This window comes from Stegostoma tigrinum, chromosome 25, assembly GCF_030684315.1.
Source record: "Stegostoma tigrinum isolate sSteTig4 chromosome 25, sSteTig4.hap1, whole genome shotgun sequence".
In the NCBI taxonomy this organism is placed as follows: domain Eukaryota; kingdom Metazoa; phylum Chordata; class Chondrichthyes; order Orectolobiformes; family Stegostomatidae; genus Stegostoma; species Stegostoma tigrinum.
In genome coordinates this window covers 99198-116641 of record NC_081378.1, presented here as the reverse complement: position 1 = coordinate 116641, position 17444 = coordinate 99198, and the positions used below count along the sequence as shown (strand labels likewise).

At 41.4% G+C, this 17444-nt stretch overlaps 1 protein-coding gene across 1 annotated transcript in view; it reads left to right on the top strand.

Annotated features, from left to right (window-relative positions):
* pcloa (piccolo presynaptic cytomatrix protein a) overlaps window positions 1–17444 on the top strand; it is a gene marked incomplete at its 3' end in the record, with an annotated part of 351224 nt that overhangs the window by 239153 nt on the left and 94627 nt on the right. The window contains exon 3 of the mRNA XM_059654808.1: window positions 3352–3984. Within this exon, the coding sequence (XP_059510791.1) occupies window positions 3352–3984 (633 nt within the window). The remainder of the gene's footprint in view (window positions 1–3351; window positions 3985–17444) is intronic.

Below are 17444 nucleotides of genomic sequence, written 5' to 3'. Positions count from 1 at the left end.
GGAATTTGTGATTCAAGCTGTTAATCCATGAATTTATTAACAGGCCAAATTACTTACTTTTGCTTGACATTCATATGTTTATAAAAGAGACAGAAATTAACGTGAAGAGGAAAAAGTTCCTTTATATCAGATGACAGGTAGAAAATTCAACTGAGACCAGGTTGAACACAGAAGCTTCAGAGGGGCAGTGAAGAAGCAAATCAGAAATAAACTGAGTGTATGAATAAAGGCTGACAGCTAAATTCGTGTAATAAATAACTTTCTGGAGCTTATTTTTGAAGAAATGGTTTATAAACATTGACAAAGATAATGGTATTAATCAGACATGAACTTCCAGAAGTTATTTGATACAGTACCGCAGAAAACCTTGATTAAAATTATAGCCCACAGAATAAAAGGGACAGTCGCAACAAGAGCACAAAGCATGTGAGTGATAGAAAGCAGAGAGCATCGGGTGAGAGATGATTTTTTTTCACAGGTTTTGTGGTGCAGTTCCTTTGGAGTCAGTGTTGAGACCTTTGTTTTTTTCTGATGAATATAAAATGATTGATACCTTTGTGTATGGGGCACAGTTTAAAATAAGCAGAAGAATCAAAAATTGGAACCATTGTGCACTGTGAGGAGGCTAGAGTCAAAGTTTAGAACTTTAAAAGGACATTGGCAAGATGGTGAAATGTACGTGTATGTGGCAGATAAATTTCAAAGTGGAGGAATATGAAGTGAAGACAGAAGCAGATACAATTGAAAATGAAAGACATAGCTGTCATTGAGTGTAAAAGTAGAGGGACCTAGTTGTATAACTGCACAAGCCATTGAACAGGCTGTGATCATGGTTCATTAACCAGACTGTTTCATGAAATTAATACTAGCACAATAGAGTCCAAGGGCAAAAGGTTATCCTGAAAAATAAAAGACAGTAGCTTAGCTTCAGTGGGAGGATTGCATCCAGTTCCAGACACCACTTTTGAGGAAGAATGGTTTCAGCGATGAGTAATTTCAGATATAAGATAGATTAGAGAAGCTGGCATTATTTCCCTTGGAGAAAGAGGGCAGAGAGGAAATCACATCAAATTGTCAAAAATCATGACGAGCCCAAACAGAATCCACAGAGAGAACTTGGTCCTATTAGAATAGGCAAACATAAGTTTAGGTTATTTGGCAGAAGGAGCAATGACAGCATTAAGGACACTTTTTTTTATGAAGCAACTGCTTAGGGTTTGGAATGTACAGACTGAGAGTGAGGGAGAGACAGGTTCACTCGAGTAGTTAGGGTCTGGAATATACTGCTTAAGAATGTGGGGGATACATATACATGGGTGTGATTCTTTGTATTTAATTTAATATAGAAAAACCTGAAAAGGTGTAAGGTTTGCGATGGATAAATGTAAAATTGCTGAACATAATTTTAACGAAAGGTTTGAAATAATTGGCGAGTGAGTACAGCATTGTATGATGAGTCCCACATCCATGTATAAATTTGAATAAACCAGTGTTAGAAGAATCTCAATTTTCATTGCTGAATCAACCAGAGTGACACCCACTTCCCTGATGCCTTATGAATGCCCAGTCTTGAGATGCTGCCTTTGTTCAAAGTCTGTCCCATTTGGCTTAATGATAGTGGCACACAACACAATGGAGGGAACTCTCAATGTGAACGCAGTACTTCATCTGCACAAAGACTGTGTGGTTGAACTTTTACTGCAATTATCATGGATAGATGATATAGCAGCAGGCAGATTAACGAGGATGAGGTCAAGTATGTTTTTCCCTCTTGCTGGTTTCCCCAGACATACCCAATCTAGCAGCTGTGTCTTTTTAGGATTTGACCAGATTGATCAGTAGTGCTGTTGCTGAGCCACTGTTGGTAGTAGGCATTGAAATACCTGACCCAGAGTACATTCTGTGTTTTTGTTCCTGTCAGTGCTGTGCCCGAGTTTTGGCCAATGACAAGGAGTGCAGAGTAATCACTGCAAGATGGTACTTGGTAATCAGCAGGAGGTTTCCTTGCTGATGTTTGACCTGATGCCATGACTTCATGAGGTCCAGAGACCATGCTGTGGACGGCCAGGGCAACCCTTTTCCAACTGTACACTAGTGTCCAGCCACCTCCACTGGGTCTGTCCCATGAATAGGCCAGGACATAGGCAGCTGTCTAGGACTTTGTCAGTAAGGTATGATTTTATCAGTATGATCGTGTCAGGCTGCTGCTTGACAAGTCTGTGATGTGAACTATTTGCACAAGCCTTGATTATTATAGTGCCTTTGTTTCAAGCCAATCTCATTTCCTTGCATTTTCTTTCCCCTAGTCTCAAGCTATTTTTACGGGGTGTATAAGCTATTCTCTCCAGTGTCTTCTTTGCTATTTCTTATCTCCATGCAAACAGATTTGACATCTTGATCTTTTCAACCAAGTTCACTTCTCAATATTGTAGTGGTCTCACCTTTCATTCACAGATCTTTTCCAGCTGTTTTTCTTTCGTTTCAGGGAACAATTAACTTCTACTTACAAGTGAGGAGATCAGCTCCTTTGGTTGAGAGAAGTGAGCAACACTTCTCACTCACATGCAATTCAATTCATCAAATATTTGCACACAAAAATGTTGATTTTTCGAAAGCAATGCAATGCAGTAGCAAAGGATAAAGTACCAACTTGACATGAGATATTACAGCATTATGCTCATAGAAATTACTGCTCATATCCTTCATACAAATTGAATTAAAATTAGGAGGTAACTGACAATGATAAAATAACATCTGCTGGAAAAACAGCATGGATTAATATGGTGCATGTTTTATAATGATGATTAGATTTCCTGTCTTGTTTCTAAAAGATCTCCAATTATTTTAATCATTGGGCAAAAGACTGAACATTATCAAAAATTATAGACACACTCTTTGACAGCACTAGTTGTCACTTCAGGTTACGTAATGTCTGAATATTCTTTTTTGTTGATGACCTGTACAGTAAGTGTTCTGAAAGTGGGACCTTTTATGAAATAATATGATAAAATAATGTAATTATTTCTGCCTATTCTGAAAATTGTTGTGTAAAGGTTCTTGCATAAGAAGTGCTTCAGAGGCAACCAGCAGTTTTCTGGTTTTTGCCACTTTAGAAATTGAGAATACGTCAAGTTTTGGGAAAGGAAAATTCACCCGCGGAATCCATCAATGATGAACATATTTGCTGAATTATGATTTGTGGTCCAATAACCGATTGAAATAACAAATAGCAATCATTTATTTTGATGAGCTTTGTGTTCTTTGCTATAAGAATTTTAAAAAAAATTATTAGTACTTGAATTGATAAGACAAACTATACATTTTTACATAAACAATGTTTGTGTGTTATAGGTACAGGAATGGTTGTGTTTGACCTGCCAAACACAACGAGCTCTAAGTGGACAACTGGGAGACCTTGGGAAAATGCCACCTCCCCTTCCAATTTCATCAAAACCGAAGCAAACTGTTCCTGCTCAGTCTGGACCCAAGCAATCTCAGAAAGATCCATCTTCCACAGGTTCTTCAAAATCTTCAGCAGAGCCACCAACTATTCCTCAGCCAAAAGAAACACAGCCAGAAAAGGTAAGCCCCATGACAACTGCTTTAAAAGTAACAGAGAAGAAGGACGTGGCATCGAAACTTGCTGCCAAATCTGTAGAAGCTCCAGCTGTGATCAAACAGGAGCAAACTTTGGATCAGGATTTGAACATTACAAAACAAAAGCCTGCAACAGATGAAGAAAAGAAACTTCCACCTGAACTGGTTGCAAAAGAAGATGCTGTTAAACAAGTGGAAAAAACTACTGCACCAAAGAAAATGGAACCAGAAAATGCGAAAGAGGTAACAGAAATAAAGACAGTAAAATCTGAAGATGTCCCACCTGATAGAGCAGTTCAAAAACAGCCTTCTGAAGTCATGAATGTGCAGAATGAGCAGCTAAAAGCATCTGATTTAGCACAGACTGACAAAGAAAAAGTTACAATGGTGAGTAAACATAGATAATGGGAACTACAGATGCTGGAGAATCCGAGATAACAAAGTGTGGAGCTGGATGAACACAGCAGGCCAAGCAGCATCTTCCGAGCACAAAAGCTGATGTTTCAGGCCTAGACCCTTCATCAGAGAGGGCCTAGGCCCAAAACGCCAGCTTTTGTGCTCCTAAGATGCTGCTTGGCCTGCTCTGTTCATCCAGCTCCACACTTTGTTATGGTGAGTAAACATCTTGCTTCTGTCAATTTCCTATTGTTATTAAGAATTCTTTGAATCATAGACCCCTGCAGTGCAAACAGAGGCCATTTGGCCGATTGAGTCCACATCGACCATCCAAAGAACATCCTAACCAGACACCCACCCTATCCCTGGAAGCCCACACTTACATTGACTAAACCACTTAACCTGCACATCCCTAGACTGTGGGAGGAAACCAGAGCAGACACGGGGAGAATCTACAAATTCCACACAGATAGCCACTTGAGTCTGGAATCGAGCCTAGGTCCCTGGTACTGTGAGGCATCAGAGCCACCCAGATTTTGGACAGTTTCATGTAAGTTCTCCAAACGGATCAGAAGTTTGCATTTGAGTGTAATTTGCACAATGTTGACCTGTTCAATGCTGAGGCTACATGCCCCAAATATGGACTTTAAAATAAAATGATAAACCTATTCACAAGGTATGGCTTGTAGCAATTAATTAGGAAGTAACTTCAGTTAAAGAAAACCTTGAACCCTCAGCAGTCCCCATGGCTGACAGCTGGAGGCAAGCTGTTTCTTCAGATCTTTTCATGGAACCCTGAGGCACACTAACTCATTGTAATCAACTGCCCCACAGCATTATTCTTGAAATACTCCCCAGGGACAATGCAACAAGACTAACTGCCTACAATACAATACAATTACAACATTTAAAAGGCATCTAGATGGATATATGAAAAGGAAGGGTTTACAAGGATATGGGCCAAATGCTGGTAAATGGGACGAGGTTAATTTAGGATATCTTGTTGGCTTGGATGAATTGGACTGAAGGGTCTGTTTCAATGCTGTACATCTTTATGAAGTGGGACTTGAACCTGGGCCTCCTGTGTGTGTGAATGACAATGCCTAAGCTCTCTCCACAGTCTTCTAGTGTGGAGAATCTGAGTGAAGAAATGTCTCCTCATTTCAGTCCTAAGTCATCTAGCACTTATTCTGGACCTTTTCTCCTCATTCACATTTCCCAGCCAAGGGAAAACACTCTTCATGTATCTATCCTGACAATCCCTGTAAGCATTTTCTAAGTTTCAATTAATCACTTACTGTTGCTCTAAACTACAGAGTAGACAGGCTCAGGGTCCTCAGTCTCTCCTTAGACAGCAACCCCCCCCCCCCCCCCCCGCCCCCCTTCCAAGGACTTGGACATCACAGGGATCATTCCAGCTTTGCTCCCTCAAGTCTCAGATATATCCTTTTTTAGGTAAGGAGACTGAAACTGAATACAACAGTCCAGGTATAATCCCCGTACAATTTCAGAGAGACTGCTGTACACTTATACTCACGTTGCTTTCATATGCTGCAGCTGTACACAACTGTGGTGTGGCCGCACTTGGAGTATTGCGTACAGTTCTGGTCACCGCATTATAAGAAGGATGTGGAAGCTTTGGAAAGGGTGCAGAAGAGATTTACTAGGATGTTGCCTGGTATGGAGGGAAGGTCTTACGAGGAAAGGCTGAGGGACTTGAGGCTGTTTTCGTGAGAGAGAAGAAGGTTGAGAGGTGACTTAATTGAAACATATAAAATAATCAGAGGGTTAGATAGGTTGGATAGGGAGAGCCTTTTTCCTAGGATGGTGACGGCGAGCACGAGGGGGCATAGCTTTGAATTGAGGGGTGAAAGATATAGGACAGATGTCAGAGGTAGTTTCTTTACTCAGAGAGTAATAAGGGAATGGAACGCTTTGCCTGCAATGGTTGTAGATTCGCCAACTTTAGGTACATTTAAGTTGTCATTGGATGAGCATATGGACGTACATGGAATAGTGTAGGCTAGATGGGCTTGAGATCGGTATGACAGGTCGGCACAACATCAAGGGCAGAAGGGCCTATACTGTGCTGTAATGTTCTATGTTCTGTAAAGGCCACCATTACAAAGCAAGGGCTGTTGTGGCACAGTATTAGTCACCCTACCTGTAGGTCAGGAGGCCCAGGTTCAAGTCCCACTTCATAAAGATGTACAGCATGGAAACAGACCCTTCAGTCCAATTCATCCAAGCCAACCAGATATCCTAAATTAACCTCGTCCCATTTGCCAGCATTTGGCCCATATCCCTCTAAACCCTTTTTATTTATAGACCCATCCAGATGCCTTTTAAATATTGTAATTGTACCAGCCTCCACCACTTCCTCTGGCAGCTCATTCTATACACGCACCACCCTCTGTGTGAAAATGTTACCCTTTAGGTCCCTTTTAAATCTTTCTCCTCTCACCTTAAACCTATCCCCTCTAGTTTTGGACTCAACATCCCAGGGAAAAGGCCTTGACTATTCATCCTATCCATGCCCCTCATGATTTGATAAAGTTCTGTAATGTCATCCCTCAGCCTCTGACACTCCAGGGAAAATAGCCTCAGCCTATTTAGCCTCTCCCTATAGCTCAAACTCTGGTAATATGCTTGTATTTAAAAAAATCTCTGAACAGATTGATTAGGAAAATATCAAACATTTAGAAGCCAAGTAATGTAGATGCTTGAGATCTGAAGTTTAAAAAAAACAGAAAGAGCTAGAGAAACTCATCAGGTCCGACAGCATTTGAGGAGCGATAAACAGAGTTAACATTTTGAGTCTGACTTTTGCTTCCAACATTCCATTTGCCTTCCTACTTACCACACCTGCATTTTAGCTTTCATGGGCTTATCAACAAGGACATCCAGGTTCTTTTGAACATCATCACTTCTCCGACGATTTAAGATGTGCCAGGGAGTTTGTTTTTCATACCAGGTGAACACTTTCACATGTTTCAATGCTATAACCCACTTGCCATCATCCTACACTCTCAGTTAGCCTGTTTAAATCCCCTTGTCATCTCTTTTCATCCTCCTCACTGCTCCCGTTGCCACCTCATTTTGCGTCATCAGTAAACTTGGAATCTTTACATTTGGTTCCTACATCCACATTGTTGATCTTGATTGTGCAGAGAAAATGTCTTTGATCATTGCCCCCACAAGCTGTTTGTAGCATTCTGCTGAACATCACTTGCCAGTTTTGTCAGAATATCTAATTTTTTTTCTGTTCATTATAAAAGTTGAGAGTAATTTAACTTGTTATTACTCATGATGGTAAATAATAATTTTAAGGTTCACTTTGTCAAAGAGCTATACCAAACTCACTGTACAGGCAGGGGATATGAATGAAACCAGCAGAGGGCAGTAGATGAAGGTGAATGGATGCACAGACAGCAGCTGACAGTGATATCTACAACAGTTCAGATGAAATGGGGAAAACTAACAACAGTTCCGAGGGCAGGGAGCAGGAAATTTAGGGTTGACAAAGCCTTCAATTAGAATTAAGGATGGAGGGCAATAACATATAGATGGAGGGATTGTGCAATGTCAAAGTAAAGTTGAGTTGTTTAGTTGAAGTGACCAGTATTAATTCAATCACAAGATGTTTACAGATTTTAGTAGGCAAGATATTTAATGGAAACTCCACTGAGTGAGTAATGAGCCCAAAATTGTATACGGGACATGCGCTGTGTGGAAAAAGACAAACTGAGCTCCATATAATTACCCTCCAGAAAGTTGGAAAGTGCTCGAATGTTCTGATCGCACAGATATGTGAAGGGCCAGCTCTTGTCTCTGAATATAATGTATCAGACAGCCCAATCCTTACTAAAACATGGAACTGCATGAAAAGACAAGTCTTTAAATCAATCCCCCAAGCGAGTGACTGCAACTGTAGGAAATTGCAGATGCATTTCAACACACGTTTACTGTGCAGACCCCAAAGCTATGAGCCCTCTGATAGAGCTAACAGCCTGAAATGGCAAATGAGTGGGTGGCCAGTTAGGAAGCTGGGGCTCCCTAGTGGAAGATTGCACGGCCGACAAAATGGGGTTACACCTCCCCCCACCCCCAATTTGGAGGCTAATATTGGGATCTCAAACCCCACAGGAAGCTCCACTCTGTGTGTGTCAGAATAGTAATGTTGCTATTGTTTTACCATGAACTGAATTTGCCTCCTTGGCATTTCTTTGATCCTGAGGTTTATTGATGTTGACCATTCATGAGTTGAGAGGTAATAACTGAAACAATGCCAAAGAAGTTGTACCTTCAGTACATTCCGATTCTTGGTTAACAGATGTATGACTCCAGGTGACAAATACTCAGAAGGAATTCCTTCTTGAATATTATAAGCATTTGATTATCATTAGGAAGAGTAAATAAATAGAAATGTAGGTCAATACTGGAAAATGTTACGGTTAATGATTGCAGCAATCAAACTGAGAAGAGGAAGAAATATGTCAAAAGGCTAAACTAAAACAATTTTGAAAAGTAATGACAACAGCACAGGAAAAGAAGTGAAAGTAAGCAAACAGAAACATTGCAGAACATAAAGTGAATCCTGCCTCAATTCGCAAGGCTTCTCAGATTTTTGTTTTGATTTCTAATAAATAACTATATAACCAGAGCTGCACACACGGTTAAACAGAAATACATCTCTTTCTTACAATAAAACTATACTCCCCTGAAGGATCCCAAAAACCATACTACACCTGAACCAGAGGCGACTGATATCCTCGGGGGTGGTGGGGGAGTTTGCTAAGGCTATTCGGGTGGGTTTAAACTATTTCAGCAGGGGAATGGGCACCAAATTGTAGTTCGACTATAGAAAAGGTTGAGAGTAGGGTGGTCCGAAATAAAGTTTCAGGGACGCAAGATAGCACCGGCAAGCAAGAAGTTGGTTTGAAGTGTGTCTACTTCAATGCCAGGAGCATCCGGAATAAGGTGGGTGAACTTGCAGCATGGGTTAGTACCTGGGACTTCGATGTTGTGGCCATTTCGGAGACATGGATAGAGCAGGGACAGGAATGGTTGTTGCAGGTTCCGGGATTTAGATGTTTCAGTAAGAACAGAGAAGATGGTAAAAGGGGTGGAGGTGTGGCATTGTTGGTCAAGGACAGTATTACAGTTGCAGAAAGGATGTTTGGTGACTCGTCAACTGAGGTAGTATGAGCTGAGGTTAGAAACAGGAAAGGAGAAGTCACCCTGTTGAGAGTTTTCTACAGGCCTCCGAATAGCTCCAGAGATGTAGAGGAAAGGATAGCAAAGATGATTCTCGATAGGAGTGAGAGAGACAGGGTAGTTGTCATGGGGGACTTCAACTTTCCAAATATTGACTGGGAACACTATAGTTGGAGTACTATAGATGGGTCAGTTTTAGTCCAGTGTGTGCAGGAGGGCTTCCTGACACAGTATGTAGATAAGCCAACAAGGGGCGAAGCCACATTAGATTTGGTACTGGGTAATGAGCTTGGCCAGGTGTTAGACTTGGAAGTAGGTGAGCACTTTGGTGATAGCGATCACAATTCTGTTATGTTTACTTTAGTGATGGAAAGGGATAGGTGTATACCACTGGGAAAGAGTTATAGCTGGGGGAAAGGCAATTACAATGAGATTAGGCAAGATTGAGGGAGCATAGGATTGGGAAGGAAACTGCAGGGGATGGGCACATTAGAAATGTGGAGCTTATTCAAGGAAAAGCTCCTATGTGTCCTAGATAAGTATGTACCTGTCAGGCAGGGAGGAAGCTGTAGAGCACGGGAGCCGTGGTTCATGAAGGAGGTGGAATCTCTGGTCAAGAGGAAGAAGAAGGCTTATGTTAGGATGATATGTGATGGCTCAGTTAGGGTGCTTGAGGGCTACGAGATAGCCAGGAAAGACCTCAAGAGAGAGCTCAGAAGAAGCAGGAGGAGACATGAGAAGTTGTTGGTGAATAGGATCAGGGTAAGGCTTTCTATAGGTATTTAAGGAATAAAAGAATGACGAGAGTAAGATTAGGGCCCATCAAGGATAGTAGTAGTAAGTTGTGTGTGGAGTCAGAGGAGATAGGGTAAGCAGTAAATGAATCTTTTTCAACAGTATTCACTCTAGAAAACGACAATGTTGTCGAGGAGAATACTGAGATACAGGCTACTAGACTAGGTGGGATTGAGGTTCACAAGGAAGAGGTATTAGAAATCCTACAGAAGGTGAAGATAGATAAGTCCCCTGGGCCGGTAGGGATTTATCTTAGGATCCTCTGGGAAGCTAGGGAGGAGATTGCCGAGCCTTTGGCATTGACCTTTAACTCGTCATTGTCTACAAGAATAGTGCCAGATGACTGGAGGACAGCAAATGTGGTTCCCCTGTTCAAGAAGGGGAGTAGAGACAACCCTGGTAATTATAGACCAGTGAGCTTTACCTCAGTTGTTGGCAAAGTGTTGGAAAAGGTTATAAAGGATAGGATTCATAATCATCCAGAAAAGAATAAATTGATTAGGGATAGTCAGCACGGTTTTGTGAAGGGAAGGTCGTGCCTCACAAACCTTATTGAGTTTTTTGAGAAGGCGACCGAACAGGTAGGTAGAGTAAATCGGTTGATGTGGTGTATATGGATTTCAGCAAGGCGTTCGATAAGGTTCCCCACAGTAGGCTATTGTACAAAATGCGGAGGAATGGAATTGTGGGAGATATAGCAGTTTGGATCAGAAATTGGCTTGCTGAAAGAAGACAGAGGGTGGTAGTTGATGGGAAATGTTCATCCTGGAGACCAGTTACTAGTGGTGTACCGCAAGGGTTGGTGTTGGGCCCACTGCTGTGTGTCATTTTTATAAATGACCTGGATGAGGGCATAGAAAGATGGGTTAGTAAATTTTCAGATGACACTGAGGTCGGTGGAGTTGTGGATAGTGACGAAGGATGCTGTAGGTTACAGAGAGACATAGATAAGCTGCAGAGCTGGGCTGAGAGGTGGCAAATGGAGCTTAATGCAGACAAGTGTGAGGTGATGCACTTTGGTAGGAGTAACCGGAAGGCAAAGTACTGGGCTAATGGTAAGATTCTTAGAAGTGTAGATGAGCAGAGAGATCTCGGTGTCCATGTACACAGATCCTTGAAAGTTGCCACCCAGGTTGACAGGGCTGTTAAGAAGGCATGCAGTGTTTTAGCTTTTATTAATAGAGGGATCGAGTTCCGGAACCAAGAGGTTATGGTGAAGCTGTACAAAACTCTGGTGCAGCCGCACTTGGAGTATTGTGTACAGTTCTGGTCACCGCATTATAAGAAGGATGTGGAAGGTTTGGAAAGGGTGCAGAGGAGATTTACTAGGATGTTGACTGGTATGGAGGGAAGGTCTTACGAGGAAAGGCTGAGGCACTTGAGGCTGTTTTCATTAGAGAGAAGAAGGTTGAGAGGTGTCTTAATTGAAACATATAAAATAATCAGAGAGTTAGATAGGGTGGATAGGGAGAGCCTTTTTCCTCGGATGGTGATGGCGAGCACGAGGGGGCATAGCTTTAAATTGAGGGGTGAAAGTTATAGGACAGATGTCAGAGGTAGTTTCCTTACTCAGAGACTAGTCAGGGAATGGAACGCTTTGCCTGCAACGGTAGTAGATTCTCCAACTGTAGGTCCATTTAAGTCGTCTCCTTTGGACAAGCATATGGGCGTACATGGAATAGTGTAGTTTAGATGGGCTTGAGATCAGTATGACAGGTCGGCACAACATCGAGGGCCGAATGGCCTGTACTGTGCTGTAATGTTCTATGTAAAACCCGTTATTTCTACAGGTAGAAGTGGAACTGTGGTTATAGAAATGAGAGTGTTTCAGAAACCGCCGGGGATACAGTGATCAATATGAGACCCAACAATTCTTTTTTTGACTTCATAATTAAGACAAATTTGAACAGCTTTCATAACAAATAATTTGATTTGTTGCCTGGTAAAAAGTAATTCCCTCATTCATATAAAATTCATCTGAGCATTACTTTGCAGTGTCGAGAGTATTTTAGCACTTTGAACATAGAACATAGAACAGTACAGCACAGTACAGGCCCTTCGGCCCACCATGTTGTGCCAAACATTTACCCTAATTCTATCTAACCTCCACCCCTACCTTATACTATCATCAATGTGCCTATCTAATATGCTCTTAAATTCCTCTAATGAGGCCGGCTCCACTACCCAGTCCAGCAACGCATTCCACGCCCCGAACACTTTCTGAGTTAAGAACCTACCTCTGATCTCTCCCCTATATCTACCTCCACCCTCTTGAAAACAATGCCCCCTCCCGTACCTCCACCTGAGGAAAAAGTCTCTGGCTGTCCACTCTATCTATACCTCTGAACATTTTGTACACCTCTATCAAGTCACTTCTCATCCTTCGTCGTTTTAAAGAGAAAAGCCCAAGCTCTCTCAACCTCTCCTCGTAAGACCTTCCCTCCATTCCAGCAACATCCTGGTAAATCTCCTCTGCACTTTTTCCAATGCTTCCACATCCTTCCTGTGATGAGGCAACCAGAACTGGACATAATACTCCAGATCTGACCGAACCAGGCTTTTGTATAGCTGGAGCATAACTTCACGGCTCTTGAACTCAATCCCTCTATCAGTGTAAGTTAACACATCATACGCCTTCTTAAAACTCTGTTCACCTGGGTGGCAGCTTTCAGGGAACTGTGAACATGAACCCCAAGATCCCTCTGCTACTCTACAACTACCAAGAAGCTTTCCGTTAACCCTATATTCTGCTTTCAAGTTTGTCCTTCCAAAATGAATCACCACACACTTTCCAGGGTTAAACTCCATCTGCCACTTCTCAGCCCAGCTCGGCATCCTATCAATGTCACTTTGTAACCTGGAGCAGCTCTCCGCACTGTCCACAACATGACCCACATTCGTAATGTCCGTGAACTTACTAATCCACGCTTCCACACCTTTATACAAATCATTTACAGAAATCATAAGTAGAAGAGGACCCAGAACAGATCATTGTGGTACAGCACTCGTGACTGAGCACCATGTTGAATATTTTCCATCCACTACCACCCTTTGTTTTCTAAGTGTCAGCCAATTCTGAATCCAATCTGCCACATTTCCCCCTATCCCATGCCTCCTTACCTTCTGCATGAGCCTACCATGGGGAACCTTATCAAACGCCTTACTTAAATCCATGTACACCACATCCACTACTCTACCTTCATCCACGTGTTTGGCCTCCTCTTAAATGAATTCGGTAAGGTTTGTGATGCATGATCTATTCCTCACAAATCCATGCTGACTGTCATGAGTCAAACTGTGCCTTTCCAAGTGATCATAAATCCTATCTCTCAAAGCCCTTTCCAATGACTGGCCCATCACTGAAGTAAGACTAACTGGCCTGTAATTTCCGGGGTTATCCCTATTCCCTTTTTTGAGGAAGGGAACGATGTTTGCCTCTCTCCAATCTTCCAGAGAAATTTGATACTCCAGAATTGCAGTGTGCTTATTGCATTATGTAATTTTTTCGGGGAGTTGCAGTGTACATTTGAATCTCCTAGTGAATTATCAAGCAACATTCTCAGGAAGAACCCAGTTATGGCAGACTGAAGCATTCATGTTGTTTAATGCAGCATGAAACTGGCACCACTTGAAAGGCTGTCAGCAGCAATGAGGCAGCAGCTCAGAACAGAAAAAAATCTGACTGAGGGAGCCAGAGAGAAAATCGAATAGACAGAAATAATGGGGGAGCCAGAACACCAAAAAAATATATATGGAGGCTAAGAATTTATATAAGAAGCATGTTTCTTGAAAGAAAGTGTTGCTGATATGCTCGGAAACCAGTTGACAGGGGCAGAGTTTCTACCTAATGGAATAGTACATGCCTTGTATGTCTATGAATGTAATTCTCCTGCACAGGCTCATGCTCAAAATTCTAAACTGGGGGATAGCCAAAAGACAATAGACAATAGGTGCAGGAGTAGGGCATTTGGCCCTTCGAGCCAGCACCACCATTCATTGTGATCATGGCTGATCACCCACAATCAGTATCCTGTTCCTGCCTTATCTCCATAACCCTTGATTCCACTATCTTTAAGAGCTCTATCCATCTCTTGAAAGTATCCAGAGAGTTGGCCACCACTGCCTTCTGGGGCAGAGCATTCCATATATCCACCACTCTCTGGGTGAAGAAGTTTCTCCTCAACTCTGTTCTAAATGGCCTACCCCTTATTTTTAAACTGTGTCCTCTGGTTCTGGACTCCCCCATCAGCGGAAACATGCTTCCCGCCTCCAAAGTGTCCAATCCTTTAATTATCCTATACGTCTCAATCAGATCCCCTCTCATCCTCCTAAATTCAAGTTTATACAAGCCCAGTCGCTCCAATCTTTCAACATATGATAGTCCTGCCATCACATCAACTTTAATAAGATTGAATATGATTTGGCCAAAGGTGCACATACTTATAGGTAAATCTTTGTCAAAACAGTGAGATGTGTTCAAACAAGAAATAGGGAGAAGACAGGGCCAACATGTTCCAAAAAAGACAAAGGGTGGGACCAAAAAATCAAGCAAACCCCTGGATATTGAGAACTAGATAAAGGGAGGCTCATGCAGATACCAAGGACTTGAAACTGCAGAAGCTTCACAGAACAGAATGTGCAAGAGGTATTTTAAAAATGACATCAGGAGAGCCAAACTGGGCATGATATGTAATGGCAAGTAAAATAAGTAATGACTAAATTATTTCCAAGCACATTTAGGGTAAAAGGATAAAGGAAACAGTACGGCCCATTAAGAATCACAGTGGTGATTTGTGAATAGAGTTGGAGGATATAGGTTGGTCTAAAAATCAGGGAGAAAGACTGTGATAAACTTAAAGAAATTAGCACAGACAGAGAGAGAATGGTCTGAGTGTTTTGGCAGGCTCAAAAGTAGATAAATTTCATGTTATGCAGCTCGTCTCATTCTCCAATCCTATACCTGTAGCTGTAAATGATTTAAACTTGAAGGTAGGAGGGTTGATCAGTAAGTTTGCGGATGATACAAAATTAGTGAGGTGGTAACTAGTGAGAAGGATAACATTACATTACAGGAGAATATTGATGGTTTGGCCAGTGGCAAATGGAATTCAATGCAGATCATTGTGAGTGATGCAATTGAGAAGGACAAGTAAGGCAAGGGAATACATGATGAAGAGTCAGACCCTGGGAAGTACTGAGGATCAGATAGACTTTGGTGTGCATGTACACTGATCTCTTAAGGTAGCAGGTCAGATAGATAAAGTGGTTAAGAAGGCGTATGGATTACTTACCTTTATTTGTTGAGGCATAGAGTTTAAGAGCAGTGGGGGTGATGCTGAAACTGTGTAAACCATAACTTCAGCCACAGCTAGAGTATTGTGTGGTGTTCTGGAATCCACAGTATAGGAGGAGTGTGATTGCAGTGAAGAGAGTGTTGTGGAGATTTACGAAGATGTTTCTAAGGCTGGAGGTTTTAGTTATGAATAGAGATTGTCAGATTGAGGTTGTTACCATGGAGTGCAGAGGGGACGTGATTGAGATGTATAAAATTATGAAGGGCATGGAGGGGGTATAACGGAAGAAACTTTACCCCTAGATTTAAGACCATAAGGCATAGGAGTGGATGTAGGCCATTCATTCCATCCAGTCTGCTCTGCCGTTCAGTGAGATCATGACTAAACTGCTAATCCTCAAGTCCTCTTTCCTGCAATTTCCCATATCTCCTGATTCCCTCACCGATTAAAAATGTATCGAAGTGAGATTTGAATATACTTAATGATTAAACCTGTACAGAACTCTGGTAACAAATCTCACAGGTACACAACCTTTTGAAAGAAGAAATTCCTCCTCATCTCTATCGTAAATGTGCAAACCCTTATTCTGAAATAACACTCTCTGGTGCCAGACTCTTTCACAGGGGAAACAACCTCTCTGCATCTGTCCTGTCAAGTCCCCTAAGAACCTGGAAGGCTTCAATCAAGGCCTGTCATTCTTCTAAATTCAATGAGAATGGGCCCAATTCACATAACCTCTCCTCATAAAACAGTCTCTCTGTATCTGGGCAGTTTTACAACCAAACATTGGAAATTAAATTTAATTAATTTTTCTAGATTGTGTTATGCTTTTTATTTTTTCCTTGGCAAGCACTGACACGATATATTGTCATTACTGTGAGTGTGATTGCTGATGTAACTGTTAAATTATGAGGTAATAGATATAGCTATTTTGACAAGGATTCTGCAACCAACAATATCTTAAGTTTTGTATAAATATGACATTTATTTTTCCCATTGCTTCACGATATCCACAGACGCTCCTGTTGCTACTAGGTCCCTATATGACAACAGGCTAGTGATATTCCGGAACAACTATTGTTTAGATAAAGAATGTTATCGAGTTCACTGGATATGTATTTATTGAATTATTACTGGCAGGTCGTCTGGATGAACACTTTGCAAATTCTATCAATTGGGAATGGATTAATGCTTCTCTGAATGTAACCATGACGCTATTGTTGCCCTTTTATAGTTTCCATTAATTTTCACTTATTCCGTTAAATTATAATCTCAGAAGATTGTTGCTTCAGCTACAATATTTTAACGCATGCTCAAAAGTGATGACCCAAAAATGCAACGAAAACTACATTTAGGCAACTTTTATGGTTACTCTTGGGAGAGGTGCAATTCTAAATTAATCAACAATTACAATCCATAATATTGTGCCTTTCCTTTTGAAGATTATAAAGAGAAATCCAATATTTAGATAGCCTCAATTTACATTCTTCTTTTTAATGACGAAAGAGCAGTGCTGCAAAAGCTTATGATTTTAAATAAACATGTGCGACTATGACCTGGTGCTGTGTGACTTCTGATAGTCTCATAGAGTGTTAGAGTCATACAACACAGAAACACATCCTTCAGTCCAACCAGCCCATGCAGAACATAATCCCAAACTGAAATACTGAATAATATTGATAAATATTTTGATATAAAATGTTTGCAGCAAATTTGAATTTTCTGTGGAATTCACCACCTATTGTTGGTTTCTAAAATAAAACAAAGAACTGTAGATGCTGAAGATCTAAAACAAAAGCGCAACTTGCCAAAGAAACTGAGCAGCTCTGATAGCGTCTGTGGAGCGAAAAACAGTTAGAGTTTTGAGTCCAGTGACCTTCTTCAGAACCGATAGTAGTTAGGTGGTATTTACGCTGATTGCAGGAGTGGAGGAGAAAGGAATGAGCGGATTGGTGGAGATGGAGCTTTCTCTCTCTCAGCTTTGTTTCTGTCAAATCACTCACTCCTTTCTCCTCATCCCCCCCACATCCATCATCAGCAGAAATACCACCGTTTCCCTTGCTACTATCAGTTCCAAAGAAGAATAACTGGAATCAAAATGTTAACTTTTTCTTTTGTCACAGATGTGTGCCAAATCTGCTGAGT